Source organism: Macaca thibetana, chromosome 7 (assembly GCF_024542745.1).
Source record: "Macaca thibetana thibetana isolate TM-01 chromosome 7, ASM2454274v1, whole genome shotgun sequence".
Classification (NCBI taxonomy): domain Eukaryota; kingdom Metazoa; phylum Chordata; class Mammalia; order Primates; family Cercopithecidae; genus Macaca; species Macaca thibetana.
The window spans coordinates 150,618,742-150,641,489 of NC_065584.1; the positions used below are offsets into that span (position 1 = coordinate 150,618,742).

General features: G+C 49.6%; 1 protein-coding gene across 8 annotated transcripts in view; it reads right to left on the bottom strand.

Moving 5' to 3' along the window:
* MEGF11 (multiple EGF like domains 11) overlaps window positions 1-22,748 on the bottom strand; it is a 379,715-nt gene that overhangs the window by 225,337 nt on the left and 131,630 nt on the right. For 7 of the 8 annotated variants that reach the window (XM_050795920.1, XM_050795919.1, XM_050795918.1 and 4 more), the window contains exons 3-4: window positions 20,657-20,758; window positions 15,547-15,647 (exon numbers count right to left, since the gene is read on the bottom strand). In XM_050795920.1, the coding sequence (XP_050651877.1) occupies window positions 15,547-15,647; window positions 20,657-20,758 (203 nt within the window). Of the gene's footprint in view, window positions 1-15,546; window positions 15,648-20,656; window positions 20,759-22,748 lie in introns of those variants that run through there. The other variant, XM_050795926.1, reaches the window with a different exon arrangement.

Below are 22,748 nucleotides of genomic sequence, written 5' to 3' on the forward strand. Positions count from 1 at the left end.
GAGGAAGAGGAGAATATTGTTATTTCTACTGCCAGCCGGTCAAGTGGGGGTGGTCAGGGGCTGGTGAGGACAAAGCCCCATCATATTCTCTTGTGGCACAGGGGCTTCTACTCCTATTTTGTAGATGAGGAAAGAAACTCAGAGTAGAACGGCACATCGAAGTCTTTAGCTAGTTAAAGTGCAAGGCAGGGCTGCAACCCATGGTCCTTGAGCCTAAGCTAGAGCTGGACACTCTACAGCACAGACCCCCAGCCAGATGTGGGGCCCATTCTTTAAAACTTACAGTCCTGGTGGATTTCATAGTCCTAGCTTTTTCTGCATCAGTGCCCTGGAAACCCAGCTCCACTGCTTCCTAGCTGTGGGCCCTTAGGCAGGTCATTTCACTCCTCTGAGTCTCGGCTGTACACATGTAGAAAGTGACATGCATTACCGCAAAGTCACTGTAAGGATAAAATGAGATAACATGTGTGAAGGCCTGACACCAAAAATGGGAGCCCCTCCTTCGTCCCTCCCTCCCTTCGTGAAGGCAAATGTCCTCCAGGAAGGCCTTCATCTAGAATGTGCTCCACACGCGGCTGATGGGTCCTAACAAGCTTCTCTATCTTGTCTGGAGTTACAGCTTTCGCAGTCTGTTCGCTGTTAGCTCACCTTTCCCCTCTGCCCACCCCAGCCAAGCAGTTAAGTCTTTAGGAGAGACTGTGAAGGCCTGTGACAGCCTGTTTGGGGATGTAGTCTAGGAAGAAATGGCCCTGCCCTGGGAAAGCTTAGGAACCTCTTACCCACATGAAACTATGTATGTCCACCATCTAGAAACAAACCAAATGGCATTTCCAAGTATGTTTCATGATTCGTTTCTAATGACTTTGCCTCTCTTAGGTTCTTCCTCCAATTCATTAAGAATGGCAATTGCATTTTTCCATTTTAAACTTTTCCATTGGTCTTGGGTCTCATTAACTTTGCCCATTGACTTCAAAATGAGAAAAACCTCTGCTCTACAGTCATCATAATTCGAACTCATTTCACAGAAATTCAGAGCTGATCGGTCTTCTTACGATACAGATAAGAAGCTAAGACCCAAGGGTGGCAGAATCCTGCATCCATTCACACAGCAAGATGATGGCTGAGCAGGTGAATTCCATCGCTGAAAGCCAGGTGGGGGTGCACATCTAATAGCATCACGGGGTTTTCAAGCCTGAAGGGGGTGGCTCCCTGCTAGAGGCAAAACATGAGTCCTCTCAATCTGGGTTCAGTGGCCTCCTCCTCCTCCTCCTCGGAGCCAGAAGCCAGTGTGGGGGAGGCATCTCAGACAACAAATGCTGCTTAGTGCCCGGGTACCGCAGAAACCCCTCCAACCAAAACTGTCCCATCAGCCACCAGATGGCATTTGACTTTGGGGCTGAAGACCTCAGCTAGATTCAAATCTGGCAACCCACAGAGAATGTAGCCCCAAACCTGGATCTTGCCTCAGGGGTTTCCATGCAGAGATGCAATTAAAAAACGGGGAGCAAAGGAGAAGCATGTGCTCTGATTAGGAAAAATAAGGGCGGCCACTCCTACAAAGCCACAGGGCTCGTCCCAGCACTTGCACCTGCTCCTTGATTCTGGGGTCCAGATAGAAGGAGGCCCAAATAAAGGAAAGGAAAACGCAAGAAGAGGAGGGAGAGAGAGGCAGAAAAGGGAGGAGGCGGCCCTGCCTGGCCTCCCTTCTGCGAAGCCCAGCCCTACCATGGTCCCCTCCCCAGTATTAATCCTCTAGTAATGCTTTATGTAAGTCCATTGTGCAAGAAGAAGATTAAAAGGGACAGGCAGAACAAAGCATCGGTCTCCCTAACAAAGGCCCCTCCACTTAGTAAATTAGGAGTTCTTTCTACCTCACACACTTTTACAGGGAAATCTTCAATTACCATGTGCTGGCGGGGCAGGGCAACAAAAGGTCTGTCCAGTGACTTCATTCTCAAAGCCTCGAGCAGGCACTGAAATGGTTTTATGTAATAGAGATACTAATCTAGTCCATATAATTTTGAGAATCCTTTATGGAGGACTGAAGGGTGTTTGAGCCCTGCGGCTGTTTCAAAGAGAATTTCTGCAGCTTATGCATTTACCTTGCCAAAAGCTTAGCTGAGCAAACAGAGTCCTCTAAATCACACTTGCTGTTGATTTACTATCAGGTCTCCGCAGTTTGTTTGGTGGATGGAGCCTTGTGGATAAACAGAGGCCAAGGCTATAGTCCCTGCACCTGGCCACACCAAAGGGCTAGGGGCTGCCTTTAAGTTGCGGCCACTCTGGCTCCCAGATTTGGGAGTTTTCCTCTCTTTCCAGCCAGTGCAGGGTAAAGGCAACCAGAGGGGCAGTTCTCTGGCCAGGGGAGGGAGGAGGCCTCCCTGGCTTCTGCCCTTGGTTCCAGGTCTGCCTCCATTGTGGGAATGAGATTGATGGTGTAATTTGGCTCCCCTTCCCCACCCCATCAGGAGCAAAGAAGCGATTCTGGCTCCCTTGGTGACAATTCAGCACCAGTGGCTACTTAAAAAGGGAAAGGAGAGTTGGAAACAAATGATGGGGAAGGTGACTCTCAGGAGAATCTAGGGAGAAGTGAAGGCACAGACTCTTCGAACATGCCAGCGTGCAATTATGCACTTAGCACATAGGTTACAGGGGGCTTTTTCATGGCAGACATGTAATATACACAGACAGCAAGTAATACATGCAGAACATACACGTGCACACACGTGTGGGGCGAGCACTTTGCACACAGCAAAACCCAGCTCTCATTAATATACATGTGTGTATGCAATAATAAAAGCCATCACTTCCATAGCCCCTTCCACATGCCTGGCACCATTCTGAGCTCTTTACATACCTTCACTTACTTAATCTTCCCAATGATGCCACAAGGAAGGTACTATTGCTACCCTTTTTTACAAGTGAGTAAACTGAGGCACAGAGAAGCTAAGTAATTTGCCCAGAGTCACACAGGTAGTAGGCAGCAGTCTGGCTCTAGGGTCTATGCTGTTAACCTTGATATCAGCTGGTATAACATGCCTGCACAGACATCCCTCATGTGGACTGGGAGCGGCCTCCACACATGCAGACTCACAATCCTATATGCACCACATCGACACACAGCCAGACATCACAGCAGATATGCCCCTTCCTCAGAGGTCCAGACATATCACATCTGCAGCGTCAAATGAGGGATTGCAGTTCAACTAAGACAGACTAGGGTGAAAGATACTGAGAGGTAAAATATTAAAATATTCCTATTCTCACTGGTAAATGTAAATGGTTGCTTACCCTTCCAAGCCCCCCACCTTTCTATCATCCAGAAACTACAGGGTTAACAGCCACAGAGGGGGCCTCCAGGACCTATTCCATTCCAACTTACTGATAGGGGTGCCAAGCCTAGAGTTCAATGTTTCTATTCTTACTCCCAGGTGTAGACAGGGAGGGGACAGTGGGATGTGTCCTGCAACAAGGGACCCTGCTCTCAGGCTCTCCACTGGGCTTGGCCACTGTTGGGTCAGCACAGAGTAGGGAGTCTCCAGCTCCCCAGCCAGTCCCCACCCCGCCTACTTGATGGACAGCTGAGCAAGGCTCTTGAAAGACAGGTCTCCAAAGACATTGAAGTGGCCACTGGGAGGCAGCGGGAGGCTCTGCACTAGCATTGTCACCCTCAGTGGGGCCACTCAGCAGCCCTCACTGAAGAGCAAGCGTCAGAGGAGATTTGGGGACCGGCATGCCCATTGTCCACAAAAGCCCATTAGCGGCCAGGAGGGAGGAAGGTGCTCAGCAAACCAGGAGGCACTGCCTGAGGAGGTCCGTCCTCCCATGTCCCTCTGTCCTCCCACGTCCCTCCAGTCACTGCTGCCCAACATCCTGCAAGCTCAGTTCTAACCCAGAGGTGGCCTCCTGGGTTCTAAGACAGTAAGCTCAGTCCCCACAGAGCCCCAGAGCAGGGTTCCCAGACTCTTCACACACATGTGACATGGGTACAGATACCAGAACTCTGGGAGGAGCTTTGGGAAGCTGAGGTCCTGGAGGGGAGGATAAAAGAGGGGAGGGCCCTGAGCAGCCCTCACACCAGGACCCTGTCTGAAGCAGGCCACCCTCCACTCTGGACTCTCAGGATCCTGCCCAGAGACTACTCCTTTGGGTGTCCCTTGAGGGTCCCCTGGAAAAGCCAGCCCAGGTATCCTCCTCATCAACCAGACTGCACGTTCCAGTGCTGGGCACTACAGATACAGAGGGGTCCCACATTCCGGGCCCTCAGGAGCTCATGGCCCAGTGAGAGAAATGAAAACACATTGACAATGGGACCTGGAGTGAAAGGGGCTGCAATCAAGACAGGGCTGGGGCTGGGGAAGGAGGTGTTGAGTGGGGCTCCAGAGAATGTTAGGCTCTGCACTGAGTTTTCAAGGACCACTATGCAGAAACTACAAGAGCAGGACCGGGGGTTCAAGGAGGCGAGGGCAGCCTGCATAAAGCCCCAGGGAATGAGAGAATGTGGAGAACTCAGGCAGCTGGGTGGGACACAGAGGCTCAGCAGTCAGGTAACGGGACCTTGAGGAGCAAGACACAGAATAATGAGTCTCATGTGAAGGACCCTGGGGAACACATCTGGAGCGGGCAGCCCTGGACAGAGAAGAAGAAAATGTCAGAAAGCACGGCAGTGGGGCAAGGCAGGAGTAGAATGAATTGGAGGTGCCTCCAATTTTCCAAGGCTATTTTCTGAGCCCCTACTCTGTGCCTGGCACATCGTGACCCACTGTAGACTCTACAGTGATCTGTGTAGAGTGTATGGTTCCATTGAGGAGATAGAAATTTTAAAAATGTATAGTCTATGCCAGGTAGTGATAGTGCAAAGAAAAAAAAAAAAAAAAAAAAAAAAACAGGCTAAGAGGGTATAGCAAGACGTCAAGGAGGCTGCCATTGCAGACGGGGTGGTCAGGGAAGACTCTCTGAAACACGGTATTTGAGTGAAATGAGGGACAGGCCATCTGGTGCCACGTGGCTATCTGGGGGAAAAGCATTCCGGGCAGAGGGAACAGGAACCTCCAAGGCTCCCTGTGTGCAGGAGGAGCCAGGAGGCCAGCGTGGGAGGCACAGAGTCAGCTGGGGCCAGGCCATGTGGGGCTTGCAGCATCAAGCAGCAAACGCCCAACAAGGACCAGACATTCAAGGTATGAATTCAGAAGATCAAAAGGGCCGTCGGCAAGTTCCCGTAGAGAAACTGGCACTTAGACTGGGCACAGGGTAGCCACTTTATGGGCTTCAGCTGGCCCAGGAAAACCCAGGAAGAGAGCTTACATAAATGCCTGACTGCTTCTGACACAACCAAAGGCTTCCCTTCAGAGGCCGCCCGGTGCAGATGGCAGAGGCTTAATTACCGCCGCAGCTGGTGATTAAGAAGCGATGCCTCAATCCTCCCACAGCTGCCTCAGCACGAGGGGCCCTGCTGGCACTCACTGAGGGTGGAGGAAAGTTCTGCCAGGGAAAGCTAGAGCTTGGCCAGCAAAACCCAGCCACCAGACCCCAGGTCTTCATTCCCTTGACCAAGTCCATGAGCACAGCCGTCCATGGCTCACCCATCCCTGCACACCCCCCACAACTTGTCTTTCACCACCTTCACTGGTGGTCTATGCTGCTGCCCCCAGAACAACCCCCCCCCCGACACCACCTCATGGCATTGCTTGCTACTTAAACCCCTTGATGACCTCATGAGATTGTCTGGGCAGTGTCCTGACCCCTCTGCTATCTCCCACCTCTCACCTTTGCTCACGCTGCCCCTCTGCCAGACAAGGCCCTCCCTCACAAAAGTAAACCAAGAACAACAGCCAAGTTTTACTGAGCTCTTCACGCCAGGCCCTCTACTAAATGCTTTATTTGTAGCAACTCATTGAATCTTCACAGCAGCCTAAAGAGGTATGTACCCAGTGGAGCTCTATTTTACAGATGAGAAAGCTGAGATATGGAGAGGCAAAGCAACGTGCTTGGGGGCACACAGCTAGCAGAGGAAGTGAGTGGAGTCACTCTCAGGCCAGCTGAGTTCTGAAGCTCCGTCTTACCCACTGCCCATCTCTTGTTCTCCCGGTGAATTCCTACTCATCTTTCAGACTCAGCTCAAAACTCACCTCCCTGAAGGGGTCTTCCTTGACCCCCTTTCCTTCCATCCCTAGATAAAGTTAGTTGCCTCTCCCTGAGAGGTCTCTCAGTATTTGGGGTATGAGTCTATTTCACTCACTCAATTCAGTGGCTGGTCAGTACTCAGCGCTGGACACTGTGTCTGGCCCTGGGGAAAGCCTTGCAGTGACTTGACCCCTCTGCCTCAGGAATTCACTTCTGAGGGGGAGAGATGGACGGGCACAGCAGCTTCACAACCAGAAGGACAAGGGTGCAGAGGGGCCTGGGGTGGCAGGGCCAAGGGAGACACAGGATGGTGGGTACAGAGTACTTGTACCAACCACCGTGTGGCTCCCAAACAGGGGGAGTTCCAGGGCGGAACAGGAAGAAACCAAAATAGGCATTAACAGAAGGGTGAATCCAGAGAGACCACCAGGCATTGTGGGTGCCCAGACCATGAATTCGCTCTTTCAACAATTATTTATCGAGGGTCTGACAAGCACTAACAAGTGGACAAGGACAAATCTTTGGTAGTTATGTTTCTCATTGCAAATGAATTAACTGGCATCAGGGTTAAGCATCAGTATTTATGAGTTTGGTCAGTGTGAATCATCCCTTGGATCTCAGCTACTCTGAGTATTCTAAGTCAATGTTCTAAGCCCACGGACTGGGGACCAGACCACAGTGGCTGCATTCATTTTGACCACTGAGTGGGGCTCTGTGGTCTCTGCTCATGGGGGCAGCCATGCCTTCCTTGCCTCCCTATTTAAACTGTGCTCATCCTTCTGTGATGGCATCTCTCCTACTAGACCATGTGCTTCTTATTCATCTCTGCATCCCCAGGACCCAGTAGTACCTGCAAGGCATAGATATCTAATAACAATAAATGGTGATGGATGGATGTTGTTCTAGGCAGCAAAGCTCAGCACCAGGTGTTGGTGACCCAAGGGAGTGGCGTCAGCACTGTTTCTGGTGATGGCAGCACACAAGACTCCTTGGGGAGCCTCTTAGAGGGTCAGCAGTGAGTTCTTTTACCTAGCAGCTAGGGAGAGGCTGAATTTCAGACAGGCCCCACCATGCTGCTTACACATACACCCTTTCCTCCATCCCCCATGCCCTCTTGGCACCTTAGCAAAAATTTGAACTCAAACCAGTATAGCTTCAGTCCCCTCCTCCCCCTCCAAACCTCCTCCCCTGCCCTCTTGACTGACCCCACTTCTCTCTTCTGGCCACAGGTTTCTCCTACTCAGAGAAAACCCACCATAGGAGGGGAGAGTACAGGACTTGAAGTCACATCCATCTGAAATCTGGGCCAGCCGCTCATCCATGTGGACAAGTCACTTAGCCTCTCTGAGCTTCAGTGTTCTGTCCTGTAAAAGGGCAGTAACAACAATGCTCACTTCTCCAGTCTCCTGAGCAGGTGATATACTGTAGGTGAAAGCGCCGGCTAAACCACCAGGCATTACACAATTGTCATTATTATGGCTGAAAGTTAGCAATCACTCCAAGAAGGCATTGAATTAAACATCACAGGGATTGGTTATAAAAGCCCCCATTCATGCTGCTATAAAGACACATGCACACGTATGTTCATTGCGGCACTATTCACAATAGCAAAGACTTGGAATCAACCCAAATGTCCATCAGTGACAGACTGGATTAAGAAAATGTGGCACATATACACCATGGAATACTATGCAGCCATAAAAAAGGATGAGTTTGTGTCCTTTGTAGGGACATGGATGCAGCTAGAAACCATCATTCTCAGCAAACTATCGCAAGAACAGAAAACCAAACACCGCATGTTCTCTCATAGGTGGGAACTGAACAATGAGATCACTTGGACTCTGGAAGGGGTACATCACACACCGGGGCCTATCATGGGGAGGGGGGAGGGATGGCATTGGGAGTCACACCTGATGTAAATGACGAGTTGATGGGTGCAGCACACTAACATGGCACAAGTATACATATGTAACAAAGCTGCACGTTGTGCACAGGTACCCTAGAACTTAAAGTATAATAATAAAAATAAATAAAAGTCCCCATTCCACTCCTCTCTGTAAAACAGGGTCGGTTCCAGTGATAGGCAGAAAGTGCTGATGTAGCTCCTCATGCTGCAAAAGTGCCCCCAAAATATAATAAAAACATTTTAAAATGCATAGCTGAGCTCTAAGGAGAGCAAGGTAAATTTCCAAGTGTGGGGGAAAGCAGGAGTTTACAGGAGAGCAGAATGTGAGATGCTGAAGCCAAGGTAGCTCAGGGAACATCAGACCTGGCAACAGCCACCTCCTCCCACCCCCAGCGCAGGCCGGGAGCCAGGGACTTCACACCCACACAAGGGCAGACTTGGCCTTGGAAGTTGCCAGCTCCATGTAGGAGGGATTTGAACATGCTACCCACCAACCTAGAGATAAAGCAAGGTATTCTGGATGGAGAAAAGTCTCCCACAAGAAACGAAAAGCCAGGACAGGGGAATAGGCAGTGACTGCTGAATGGGTATGGGGTCTCCTTGAGGGGTGATTAGATAGAGGTGATATTTGCACATCGTGAATATACTAAAGGCCACCGAATTGCACACTTTAAAATGATTTTATGGTATGTGAAATTCACATCAATTAAACAAAAAAAAAAACCACCCCAAGCCTTTACCAAATAGCATAAAATCCCAAACCAGGTTACCAAAGAGTGATCTTGAACCAGGGAAAACCATTAGAGTGCCCAACAAGAAAATGTAAAACTAATGTGTAGGGGGCCCTTGTATGATTCGGGGCATAAGAGAGGGAAAAAGGGCTAAATTAATAGAAAAAAAAATACAACCTGTACAAGGAAACAATCTGCCATAATGGAGAATCAGCAGACACCACGAACAGGAGAATTGATACTCTAGGAACTTGAGCTAATAGAACTAATCGCTCGAGATAAAACTATCTGAAAGAGACTATAAAAGAAATATGTTTAAAATAATTAAAGCAATAAAAGGAGGAATGGAATTCATAATGAAAGAATAGGACACGACAGAAAAAGCATAGCATATCCGAAAAAGAACCAATAGAACTCCTAGAAATGAAACATGAAACTGAAATGAAGACCACACCAGACAGGTTAATTAGCAGAACTACAGCATCTAATAAACGGATCTAAGGAAAATGTCCAAGGTGCAGCATGGAGAGATAAAGAGACTGAAAATGAGAACTTAGGAGAGACAGAAGATGAAATACGAGGATCCAACATATTGGAGCTCCAACAGGAGAAATTAAGAGAATGGAGGAAAGGAGATTTTTGAAGAGGTATAGTTGACAATTTTCTAGAATTGATGAAGGACATGAATCCTTAGCTCAAAGATGACGTATACCTCCGAGAAGCAAACAGTATAAAACAAACAAAAACCCCAAAAACTCCGCACCCAGACACATCCTAGGGAAACCGCAGGGCAGTGCAAGACAAAGTCCAGAACGTAATGGAACACCACTTCTCAAACTGCCATAAGAAAATGACTGAAAGCCTAGAATGTCACAGGCAGCTTAACCATCATTTAAGAGCAAGGGCAAAATCAAAGCATAAGACAAATAAAGCACAGGAGCATTGGTCATTTACAGACCTTCCCTGAAAGAACTAAAGATCTTTCAAGAAGAATGAGGCTGAACCTAGGAGAGTGATGCAAGAAGAGATGATGAGCAAAGGAATTATGAAACATAAGAATTCAATTATTTAAACAATAATTGTGCAAAGCAACAGCAATAATGAAACAGGAGTACCTAATTTGGCACAGAGTTGATGTGTTGAATTCACTGAATTAAATCTTACACTGCCTGCCCCCTGCCCAGCCCCCTGCCTGAATCCTCTCCCCTCAACCAGAGTCCATTCATGAGGCCAATCTCCCAGACCCTCAGCTGCTGGCTCCCTCAGCCGCCATATACAGACCACCCCCTAGGGCTGGCACAGTCCCTTTCCCTGGGACCAACCTACGCTCCCCAAGCCAGCCAGGCCCACCAGCTGCATACGTGCCTGGAGTTTCTGGTGAATCCCTCCACTTCTGGATTTCCTGAAAACCACACTGCAGAGGGTGGCCTCTGGCATTCCAAGCCACCACTGAAAGGGCCAGAAAATTTCACCTGGAAGCTCGAGGGAGTTCATTTGCCATGGGGGAAACTATGTTGACCAAGAGGAAACAGGAGATGAGGGCTGGGCAGATAGACTCCCCATCCTTGCCCGCTGCAGTGAGGCATGCTTTCTCCCTGCTGCCCATCAGGAGAAGCCCTGAGTACTTAGGGGATGCACCTGCTGGGCCTCTTTGTAACAGATTCGCAAACAGAGTCAGTAAAGAAACCGTAGCCTCGTGGTTCTCAAGTGTAGTTCCCAGTCCAGCAGGATCACCTGGGAACTTGTTAGAAATGCAAATTCTTGGGCCCCACCTCAAATCTTCTAAATCAGAGACTCTGGGACTGGGGCCCAGCGATCTGTGGTATAACAAGTTCCCCAGGTGATTCTGATTCGGCCGCTCACGTTTGAGAACTGCTGGAGCCAAGCACGCAGAACCTGTCTCATATCATTATTAAGTGCATACCAAACACACATATGAATGAGTTGTGGTTTGTGAGCACCATGGCCATCTGTATGGGACTTGTGATAGGAACTAATACTGCTCACTAAATGTTTCTGACCCTCTGCCTTCAAGACTAGCTAGAGCCCTTTTCTCTCTGCCACAGCAACTAGCAACATTCCAGAGAGTTGCTGCTCCATCAGCCTGGGTCCTAGGGTGAGGCTGACGAGGAGCAGGCCTTAGCTAGCCCACGGTGGACACCTAATTTGAAGAAGAAATTAAACTTCATTGTTTCAAGCCACTGGGATTTGGACGTTGTCTGTTACTGCAGCAAAACTCAGTACGCTCATAACTCAGTCCTGTATCATCTGGTTTGATATAGCACTAGTATTTTCAAAGAACAGAGCTTCCCAAAATGCCTCAAACTCTACCACATAAGTGAAAGTCTGCTTCTCCAAGACATAAAACTAGCTCCATCTGCAGAGGCAAAAATGCCTCTGTCCTGAAAGAAGGAAGAAAGGGAAGCTTGGAGGGAGGGAGGAAGGCAGGCAGGCACTCTGCCCAGTGATCTCTAGGAAATATTTCATACCTGGTGACCGAAGTGGGCCAGGACTCAGCTGTGGCTGTAGATAATGGAAGCAGAAAGAGGTATGAGTTGGCCTGGGGCGGGTGGGAAGCTCTGGTAAGGATGGTTTCAGGAGGGCTCCCAGATGAGAATGGCAGTTCAAAGGCAGAGGACATTGTATAGCGAGGAGAAAAACAGTGCCCCCCTGCATCTGTATTGAGCCCTGTGCTTTGCAGGACACTCTGGGTCCCTGTTCCATCTCTTGCTCCTTCCACACACAGGGATGGTCCATCCTATGTCACAGCTGCTCCACAGAGGCAAAGGACTGGCCCAAGATTGCACAGCAAGTTGGTGGCTAAGTCAGCCAAGGCTTTCACACCTGGGCCTGCTCCTTGTCAGCTTGCAAGAAACAAGGCTCCCAGAAGGTGACTCTAGAGGGAGGATGACATCCTCCTGCCCCTGCCCAGGGCACAGGTGATGTTCTCATGCAGGATCCAGAGAACTCTCGGCATCCGATGGTTCTCACCAGGTTCTGGTGAAGTTGGAGGTTCTACTGGCCACTGAGCGATAGGGAGGGAGACGCTGGGGGTCAGGGCTGCAGGCACCAGCTCCTGATTATCCCAGGCTCACAAGCTTCCCATCTGTCCCCCAGTGCCCTGGCGTCATTCTTCACCCTCTCACTACCATGTCTCCCTCTCACAAGCTCCCTCACCCTGGGGTCTCCATTCTCTCATGGGCAAGTGACAAAGCCCAAAGCCCACGTGTGGCCAGTTGGTGCCCCCTCCCTTTCCTCCCATCACGTTAAACAGGAACAGGAGGATGCTGGTAACAGCTGACACCTGCCTCTCCAGATTTCCTATGTTAAAGTCTCAAGCTGCAGCACCTGAGACACGCCCTTATTTGGAGATAGGGTCTTAAAAGGTAATCAGGTTAAAATGAGGTCATTAGAGTGAGCTGTAATCCACTATGACATGTGTGCTCATAACAAGGAAATGTGAAGCCATGGGAAGAACACCATGTGACGATCAGAGTCCTGCTGTTGCAGCCAGGAAACTACCAGAAGCAGGGAGAGAGGCTGAAACAGACCCTTCGCTCAGCCCAGAAGGAAGCAGCCCTGCCAACACCTGGATCTCAGACTTCTGAGCCCCAGAACTGTGAGACAATAAACCCCTGTCGGTGAAGCCGCCCAGCCTGTGGTATTTTGTAACAGCCACCCTAGGCAATCGACACACCCAACCCAGCCACCTGCCCCTCCTGCTGCAGCCCAGGTCTGCCCTCTGGGGTCTGGCCAGCCTCCTCACTGCCCACCTCCATGCCTTTGCTGATGGGGTTCCCTCTCCCACCCACCCCTTGACGGCGTCATTGCATCCCTCAAGATGGAGCTCAACGCCCCATGAAGCAGGTGGCAGCATTCTCTCCTGCCGCGCTCGACTGTCTCTTTCTAGCCTTTTGCACATCCAGTCTCTGAGCTGTTACGGAATGATTTTGCTGAGTGTTAGTCCCGCCTTCCCATCATGAAGGTAGATTCCACAAGGGCAGGGGCTGTTCATATTTCTAACTCTTCTCTTCTATCTTGCAGCACAGCACTGTGGGTGGGCTATAGTAGGTGCTTAATAAATACTGGCTTGAAACACCTTTCTAGTATACCCTGTAGCACACTCTAAGTCCCCTCCTTTGACTAGACTGCAAACTCCTCGAGGGCAGCAACAGTCCATCATCTTTATCTATGCCCCTGCATCTTGCGTAGCAAGAAGTAACAAATACATGCTGCGTGGGTAACGTGAACATGTGGCAGAAATTATTTACCATGCAACAAGGACCCTGTAAGGATTTCAAGGGATCCATGAACCCAATGAACTTGTGTGCAAAGGACTTCGTGTGTTGGTATGTTTATATAGGTACTATGCGTTTTCCCAGGGACAGGGTCCATGGGCCTCTTTGAGCAACTAAAAGCCAAGACTAAAACAATGTGGAGCACCAATACCATGGAGGAGGGAACTGACATTTACTCAACCCCACTCTGTGCCTGGTGAGTGCAGGTGTTACTACTGCCATTTTACATGAATGAAAATTGAGGTTCAGAGAGGTAAAGCCTTGCCCGGGTTCATGAAGAGACGAGCAAGCCTGTCCAAGCCATCCAAGTGCAAAGACTCTGGAGCCAGACAGCCTGGATTCAAATCCAAGTTCTGCCATTTTCCAGATGTGTGATCTTGGGCAAGTTACATAAGCTCTGTGACTCAGTTTCCCCACCTGTCAAATGAGAGAAATAAGGACACCTACCTCACAGGGCTGCTGGGAGCAGTAGATGGATCAGTGTATGTAAAGTGATCAGAATGGTGCCTGGCATGTGGCGGGTGCTGGGAAGGTGAAGATAAAGAGGAAGAAGCTGGCAGTGGCAGGGCAAGGACCAAACCCAGAACCCTGTGATTCAGTGTCATCACTACCAGCACCCAGGATGCCCCACATCCCATCTCCCCGCCAGAACTCTCCTGTGCCCTCCTAGGAGAAGTCTTCCATTCTAAAAGTGGCTTTTTGAGCTTGAGTTCCTGGTGGACCGTCCTAGGGTCACCTGGCCAGAAGGCAGTGCCCAGTGGTTACATAAGGAGTAGGTCGGAAGGTATAAACTGCCCTTGCCAGTCAGTAAGACTGGGCCTCCTGTGCAATCAGGACACTCAGCACTTCTGCCCTGCTCTTCATTTTCCAAGAGCTTTGCCACCGTTCACTAATGGAAATTAGAAAGGAAATGTGCTCATCCATTCCTGGAGCTCTGTGCTGATGTCCAAACTCCCTTCATAATTTCCCTGAGTCCATCACTGTGCCCTGAGCTTGGGCAAGCCGCTTACATCTGTCTCTGAAGCTTTGTGAGTCCCGTGTCCTGCCCCTGGCCTGGTTTCACACTACTCCATGCAGACAGAGCAGCAGCAGGAAAGCCTTAGTCCTGATCTCGCATCTACACCTGGGTCTCGGTTACCCCATCCCAGGTGAGGTGCTGACCAAGGCCTCGTCCTAGCTCAGTCCTCTGCCCTGCTCCTGAGAAACGGCCTTTTAGGTGAACTGCTTTGTATCTTTCCTACAAAACCATTACTACTGAACCCATTGGAGGGTATATTTTTCATTCATTCTTGTAATGCAATTAGAATTGAGTTTCTCCAGCATTGGGGGAGATGTTAACAACAGTAGGGGAAAATTGTCATTTTATTCCCAACATCAACACACCCACTCTGCCCAAATTTTCCCTCTGGTGCGAACTCTCTCTACCCACTCGAATGCAAAGAGAATACTAACAAGGAAAACCGCTCTCCAAATGAAGAGACAGAAGCTTTGGGGGCGGAATCTCTTCTCAGTCATTAAATGAGGGCCTCCCGGCTCCTCTGACACGCTCTTGCAGTAGAGGGAACCTTCCAAGGCCCGCTGGAAAGTCCACTGGCCCCAGTTCACTGGGTCAGAGGTAAGTGGGGAAAGAGTCCCTTTGAACCCAACAGGGCCCCTACAATCATTCTCCCAGAGAGGTTAAGTGACTTGCCCAAGCCTCATAGCTAGGAAGCCCAGATCTACAGGCTCCTGCTCCGGGGTGCCTCCACTGCACCACACTGCTCTTCTCCCAGAGGGCCTGCCGCTGCCAGCAACTCAGCTCTTGCCTTTCTTAGGGGACACTAAGGCTTGCATTTTCTGAGCTGCTCTAGACAAATAGGAAAAGAGGCAATGTTTGTCTTTCATGCACCCACCTCTTCTCCAATGTCCCCCAAATCCTTTTTGGAAATCCTCCTAGCTCCCAGAACCACTCCCTCATGGTCCACCTCACCTTTGCCCCCATCCTTTTCTTACTGTGGTTTTGACATCCAACAACCCAGCCTTCCTTCCTCTCTTTCCCATTTCTACCCATCCAACTGTCCATCTACATACCCATCCGTCTCTCCTTCCATCCAGCAAAGCTGCCTTGAGCACCTGTACACCTTAACCCTGTGCCAGGCACCCAGCACTTCTTCTGCCTTGCTCCTCAGAGTGCCCACTCCAGAAGAAGCCACTTCTCCCCTATCCCCCGTCAAGGCCTTGAACTGACGGACTTCCATCCACCCTGTAAGGAGGTTCATCTGATGGCCCAACCCTTGCTACTGAATTTGCACCAAACTCATTATTCCTTCTGAGCACTGGCAGCAGGCAGGGACTTCTGGAGCCGTGTGGCTGAGGACTGCTGCCTAGGGACCATGGATATCAGCCCCACCTCCCCTCCCCTCCTTTCCCCTCCCCTCCTTTCCCCTCCCCTCCTTTCCCCTCTCCTCCCTTTCCCAATGAGGCCAGAACAGCAGCAGCCCCTACGTACGTATGCAGAAGTCTCCGTTCTCATAGTAGCCAGGGCAGCACTGGGACCTCCGCCGGTACATGGTCCGGAGGCCTCTCCGATATGCCGTCTTATAACTGATCCTAAGGCACGAGGGAGAAAGCCACTTGAAAGTATTGAAAATCAATTACTCCTGTTTAGAATGATATTTGTGTTAAGCTATATTGAGGATGCCATTCAATAATTACTTTAAAATGCATGGCGGCTTCAAATATGAAGGAACACAATAAAAAAATCGATAGTGGGATTTGGGCTGTTGTGATGCAGAATGTATTACTAACACGGCACTTACTAAACCTGCTGACTTTTCCCCAGTCACTTCTAAATAGAAGGGCTGCAGAAGATACTTTCTGGAGTGACATTGTGGAGGGCAACCATGAACTTCTCCTGAGTTCCTTAAAACACCCAGATTCTGGGCTTGAGGAGCCCATGCGGTGACCTGGATAGGAGTCAGGCCCTGAGGGTTTCTGTGCCCGCCCCCTCCCACCCCTCTAACAAGCCAGACTGCTCACAGCCCCCTGAGTATTGGTCCCCCCACTGGGAGAACAGAGGCAGAGTCAGCAAAAGGACCCTCTGAGTCCAGCTCAGTCCCAGAAAGTAGATTAATCTCCCCCACGCCAAAATAACACCTCCAGGAGAGGAGCCTCGCACGCCATCCCTGGGAAGGCCCTGAACCGACCCCTCGCCCTGCAAAGGAAGAAGCTGAGGCCCATGGAGCCGCAGCACTGGGAGTCAGACTCATGGGTTCCAGACCTTATGCTGACACAAGTGTTAAGACTTAGCCCCGTGCCAGAGAGACTATGAGCAACATCTCATTCCGTTCCCTGCGGAGGCACCATTACTATCCCCCTTTATTTTATTTATTTCCCTTTTAGAGCTTTTATTCTTATTTTTTTGTATGTTCCCCTCAACTCCCCACCCTTTGTTTTATGAATAAGAAAACTAAAATTAGTGACGTTAGTGACCAGCACAGCTAATCAGGGTCAGAACCAGGATTCAAACCTAGCTCACTCCAATTTCAAAGCTGCTAGGCTTAACCTACTGCCCTCTACCAGCTTTCACAGGGTAGATTGTGGCTATACAGATGGCCACAGTGAAGGAGTAAGTAAAAAGAAATACTGAATCTTTAGAAGGAAATCAAAATGGGGTATCCATAGGCAAAGCCCCTTCTTCACGTGGAGAGTCAAAGTGGAAGAGATTTGAAGTGGCCACTAGAGGCTAGAGAGAAGAAGTGACCTGCCCAAGGTCATGGAGTGGAACCTGGACCCGACCCCAAGTCCTTGGGCCTTGAAGCCAGACCTCTTTCCACTTTTCCATCAGCACCTAAGTGGAGCTTGCCCTGTGGACTCTTCCTCAGCAGCACAGCAGAGGGTCTGGTCATCAGAGACGTCTATAGGCTGTGTTACATGGAGGGCCAGGACGGCTTGGGAAGAGAGTCCTATAATACAGTCTGGGACAACCTTCCCACACCTTAAAGCCTCCACTTCATAACAAATGACAGTGCAGAACTCTGGGGAAATCTGTGATATTTCGGAATGTCGTAAGTTAAGGTCATTCAACTTTGTCAAAAACCCATAATGGAAGGAAAGCTGGCCTCAAAGCAAAGCTACGTCCCCAGCACAGAAGGCAGCTCCCGGCAGTTTCAGGGGTTGTACAAGCCTCTCAGGTAAAGAATGACTCAGAATCAACTCAGGGGTCATCCAGCCTGTTCTCCCCACCAAACAGGATTACCCCCAAGCCCCCCAGTGCGGGGTGGTCTGGGCTTCATTAAAGCCCCTCAGGAGAGAGTTGCCACCCATTGTTTCTGGCTCACCCATCTTTCTTTGTCCCTGTGCAGGTTGGAAAGGCAAGAGAGGGAAGCAAGGCCAGGTGCCAGGCTGCTCTCAGGGGAAGGATGCTGAATTAAAACATGCCATTCCACCCCAAAGCAGACGGAGGGTGCAGCTGTTAGCATGCACGCTCTAGGTCGTCAGGAAAGCTGCGGGTGACTCAATAATTTAGCAAAAGAATTCATGTTCTAGGAATACAGTCTATTTTAATAAGCAGCCACCACCTTAGTGGTGATGGATGGCAGCCCTAGCCTCCAAGTACCCAAAAGGGCCATGCCTCTGAGCAAACTTGGCTCTCACACTGGGCCTGCCAGGGCTTCAGGAGGAGCAACACTACTATTTCTGCCTCTGCCTTTGACCAGGCCCTCAAGCAGCCAACTCTGGCAAAACTAGTGGGGTGAACGAGAGCATTTAGTCCCACCTCCTCATTCCACAGTCCCACCTCCTCATTCCACAGTCAAATGCTAGAGGAAGGGGATACAGTAATAGCTGAGTAGCCCCTATTGGACCACCTTTCTGCAAATAGCAACTATAAAATCTAGGGGAAAATATACAAAACAACTACCTGAAGGCACTTGAGGGAGGACAAAAGCAGGCGGATACTGGAGGCAAGTGGACATTTGAGAGAAGGGAATGGTGCTGAGAGATTTAGCACAACAATACTCTGGGCAACTAAAATTCAGATAGAAAACACACAACCTTGCTCGTTTGAAGAACCACAGGCCAAGTCCAGGGTGGACCCAGCATACCTCCTGGGTATGCAGGTGGGGAAATCTGTGATATTTGGGAATGTCGTAAGCTAAGGTCATTCAACTCTGTCAAAAACCCATAATGGAAGGAAAGCTGGCCTCAAAGTAAAGCTGCTGCCCCAGCACAGAAGGCAGCTCCCGGCAGTTTCAGGGGTTATATAAGCCTCTCAGGTAAAGAATGACTTGGAATCAACGCAGAGGTCATCCAGCCTGTTCTCCCCATCAAACGGGATTATCCCCAAGCCCCCCAGTGGGGGGTGGTCTGGGCTTCATTAAAGCCCCTCAGGAGAGAGTGAAAGGGAAACCTTAGAAAGGGAGAGCCACAAAGAGGGAGCCCCAAAATCTTTGTAAAAATCCTGCCCAAGTGTCTGACCACTGATTTATCCTTATGGAGGGCATATTCCAAGCAGCCTAGCTAAGGCTCAAAATATTAAATTTTCAGAGTTTGGAATTTGTGTTTAGCCAAGTAACCAGGCCACCAAAACAAACAAACAACAAATTAATATTATCTGGAGGAACATAACAGAATCTGGTCTCTACAACATGTCATTCATAATGCTCAGACTACAATCCAAGATTACTAGGCATATAAAGAAACACACTGGCCAGGCGCAGTGGCTCATGCCTGTAATCCCAGCACTTTGGGAGGCCGAGGCATGGATCACGAGGTCAGGAGTTCGAGACCAGCCTGGCCAATATGGTGAAACCCCATCTCTACTAAAAATACAAAAATTAGAAGGGCGTGGTGGTGGGCGCCTGTAATCCCAGCTACTTGGGAGGCTGAGGCAGGAGAATTTCTTGAACCCGGGAGGCAGAGGTTGCAGTGAGCCGAGATTACGCCACTACACTCCAGCCTGGGCAAGAGAGTGGGACTCCGTCTAAAAAAAAAAAAAAAGAAACACACTACCCATGCAGAAAAAAAAAAATAGCAATCAATGAAGACCAACCCTGAGATGACCCAGATGTTGGAATTAGCAGGTAAGAATTTTAAAGCAGCAAGTGTAGCTCTGCTCAAAGTCTCACAGCCAGTTAGCAGCAAAACCTCAAAGAAAACCAGGACTTTGGCTTCTCAGCACAGAACAAGTTTTCTCATCCATGTTGCTGCCCAGTATGATTCCTGAATTATCCTCAAAGAGGAACTGGGTTCATAGGAGAAAGCAAAGGAGAAATCGGGAATCAATAGATATTCAGCAACTAGCAAAAGGGCCCACCCTGGGGTCTCTCCCTTACTTCCTTATTTATCCTTCAACAGCTAGTCTCTCACCCTTCAAACAGTGTCGCTTCACATGTGGCTAATATGTCACACTTTCCTCCATTTTCCCCTGTATTTTTTCAAAGTAATTTTCACATTCCTGACCTCCCTGGACACTGCAGGGTAGGTAGAACGAGGATTATTAAGGTTTCTTTTGTCTTTTTTTTTTTTTTTTTTTTTTTTTTTGAGACAGAGTCTTGCTCTGTCACCCAGGCAGTGGCATGATCTCAGCTCACTGCAAGCTCCGCCTCCCAGGTTCATGCCATTCTCCTGCCTCAGCCTCCCTAGCAGCTGGGACTACAGGCACCCACCACCACGCCTAATTTTTTATAGTTTCAGTAGAGACAGGGTTTCACCGTGTTAGCCGGGATGGTCTCAATCTCCTGACCTTGTGATCCGCTCACCTCAGCCTCCCAAAGTGCTGGGATTATAGGCATGAGCCACCATGCCTGGCCAGATTATTAAGTTTGATGAGTGCACTGGGAAGTGTCTTTCTCAGGGTCATCCCTTAAAGCATGTTGTTTCTTCCTTCCTCTTGCCTTTCCCTGAGTGACATGATAACATATGATCTGCAGGAGGGCTGCAGACAAGGGTGCAGGACTGCCATGTGCAGTTGTTCATGTTGAGCACTGCTAAGGGAAGCCTGGCCAAGGTGCTGTGAGGTTGCTGAATTCTAGCCTGCACTCCCTTCTTCAAGCTGGATGCCCTGATATGGGGCTACATCTGCTCAGGGCAGGGGACTCTCTTAGGTTGGGTTTTCCCCCAAATGCAGACCCTGAGAAAAGGATTCAAGAACAAGTAGTTTATTTTGGAGGCAATCCTAGGAAGTACTGGTAGGAGGATAGAAAAGTGAGACAGGGAAGTAAAGGCAGCCAATCTACGGTATTATTGAGCAGGTTACTTCTATGGGCAACTGGAGACTTCTAGGATACATGTAGAACGTGGCTAAGAGATGTTTCTGCCATCCCAAGAGTGAGGAAGTTGGGGTAGTTATCTACCAACACCCCATCTCCCCATCCCTGGTTGAGGGATGCCCTCAAAAGCATTAACTCTCCAGCACTTCTGGCCTGTCCTACCCACAAGCTCTTTTGGCCAGAAAGAAGCCATCAGCAGAGCATCTTGGGTGGATGGCTTGGGTGGATGGTTCAGAGTGGAGGCGCATGACAGCATCTGCTCCAATGGCCTTTTTCTATCTTGCACAGAGGCAAGCCCTGAGAGCCCAGTGACTTTTCCCTGCCCCGTCATCTGAGAGAGGTACTCACCGGTGCCTGGTGCACTTGAACCAGTTGAGGATGTCTGTGCATCGTGTGTAATAGATCTGATCGAAGGGGTGTGCATACGATTCCTGGACAGTCACAGCGTAGCTGAGAACCAGATGGGAGATGGGAGCCATGATTAGCACTTGGGAAGTTGAGCTGATATTCCGCGGGGCATCTGAGCCCACAGCCCTGAGGCCAAGCTCCACAGCCAAGTGTCCGGAGGCTCTGACCTCCCCACTCCCAACTATCCTCCCCCTTCCCTGAATGCCCTCATATTCCAGCCTCCCCGACCCCAGGTTGGCCCCAGGACATATCCCTTACGGACCTTTGGCCCAGATCATTTTCTAAAATTCAAGTTCATTTGTTCATTTAACAGAGAATGAATAAAGAAGCAGGGGGTAGTTTTCTTCTATGTGGCTCTGGAAGGCAGAGCCAACAAGTTTAAAAATACTTTATGTGTTTGTTCATATCTTTATGGTTTTCAAAGAGCATGCTTGGAAGCTGGACTTTGCAGCAACTCTGTGAAGTAAGTGGCCCCATTTCATAGAGGAAGAAACTAAGGCTCAGAGAAAAGTGACTTGCCCAGCCCACACTGCAGTATCAATAGGTGCTAACATTTATTGAGCACCCTGTGTCAAGTGTTTTAATACATTTTATTCCTCACAATCTTAGGTAGGCGGAATTGTTCTCACTTTACAGACTAGGAAACTGAGCATCGGGGGCATACGTGGCTTCCACAAGCTCCCCCAGTTACCTTCTACTCTATTCTGCCTCTAGTGTGGCTGGGGGTACATTGAGGATATGTCCCTGATAGAAGTGGTTTCTTGTCATCCTGCCTGTTAGCTGTAAACCTGGACCAGCAGGTGGAAGCCACAGGGAAGCAGATCTCAGCTTAACCAAAATAAGCCTTTCTACCTGCCGGCCCCTGGCAGGGGGTTGCATGAAATGGCATTCAAGCCAGGATGCTGAAGTGAGGACTCACGTTTCCTAAACAGGCTGGAGAGAGGACCTCAGCTGAGATCTAAGGAATTAATTTCTATGTAGGTTGGTATTATTCAGTGTTTTTCCCAGAAGGCTCACTGACCTGGGCCAGATGGCCGGGTCCAGGCTGTAAAAGCACGTCTGCCTCGCCTGAGGAAACTGCATTGGTTAACTTGCAAGGGGGCTGGGCAGGCCAGCTCCCCAAGTGGGTCCACAGTAGGCTCTCTGATGCCTGGAAAGTCAAAGGTCTGGCATCCAGAAGGAGGAGGCCAGAAGCAGTCAACAATGCTCAGAGGCCTGGATGGTGGGAAATTCTGTTTCTCTGAAGCACTGGGGATGTAAGGAGGGCTCTTGGTGTGCCCCCACTAGCTGGCATACCTGAGATGTGCCTCAGAGGCACACATCTAGGAAAAAACAGCCCAAACCCTGTTTTATCTCCAGGCTTGGGGAAACTGAAGCAACTCGCCCCTCACCCCGGCCACCCAGAGTTCTCTTCCAACTCTGGGATCGCATGATTCTTTGCTCTAACACATCTCCTGAATACCTCACTCAGAGCAAGAGGATGAATGGGGAGCGTGCATGGGCCCTGGAATCCAAACATGGCAGCAGGAGAAGGGGCAAGTTTGAAGCCTGTTGCCTGTTAGCAGCATGCCCTTAGATGTGTTATTTGACTCATATAAGCCTCTGTTTCCTCACCTGTAAGTCTAACCAGGTTGTGTGGTTATTGTGAGGATTAAAAGAGGGCAGTAATATTTTCTATCTCTCAGGGCAGTGGGAAAATAAAACAAGATACACTATACATATAACATGCTTAAACAGTAAGTGTTTAATAGATGTTGACAGGCAATGATTCACCTCTCGTGCTAGGCACCGAGGGATCTTTCCTCCCTGACCAATGTTGGGGAGAGAAGGAGCAAGACCAGCACACAAAATGGATTCCCCACCTTTGTTATGCACTTGGGGGTCCAGCCTCCCTTTTCGGCCGTAACATAGACCTTGGATGCCCAGAGAGAAGCTCAGCAGGGGGCTGGAGGGGGCAGTCACGGGGCAGGGACTGGGCTCTGCAGGATGCCCTGGGCTGAACGAGTCTGGCAACGATGCCTTGTACCAACTC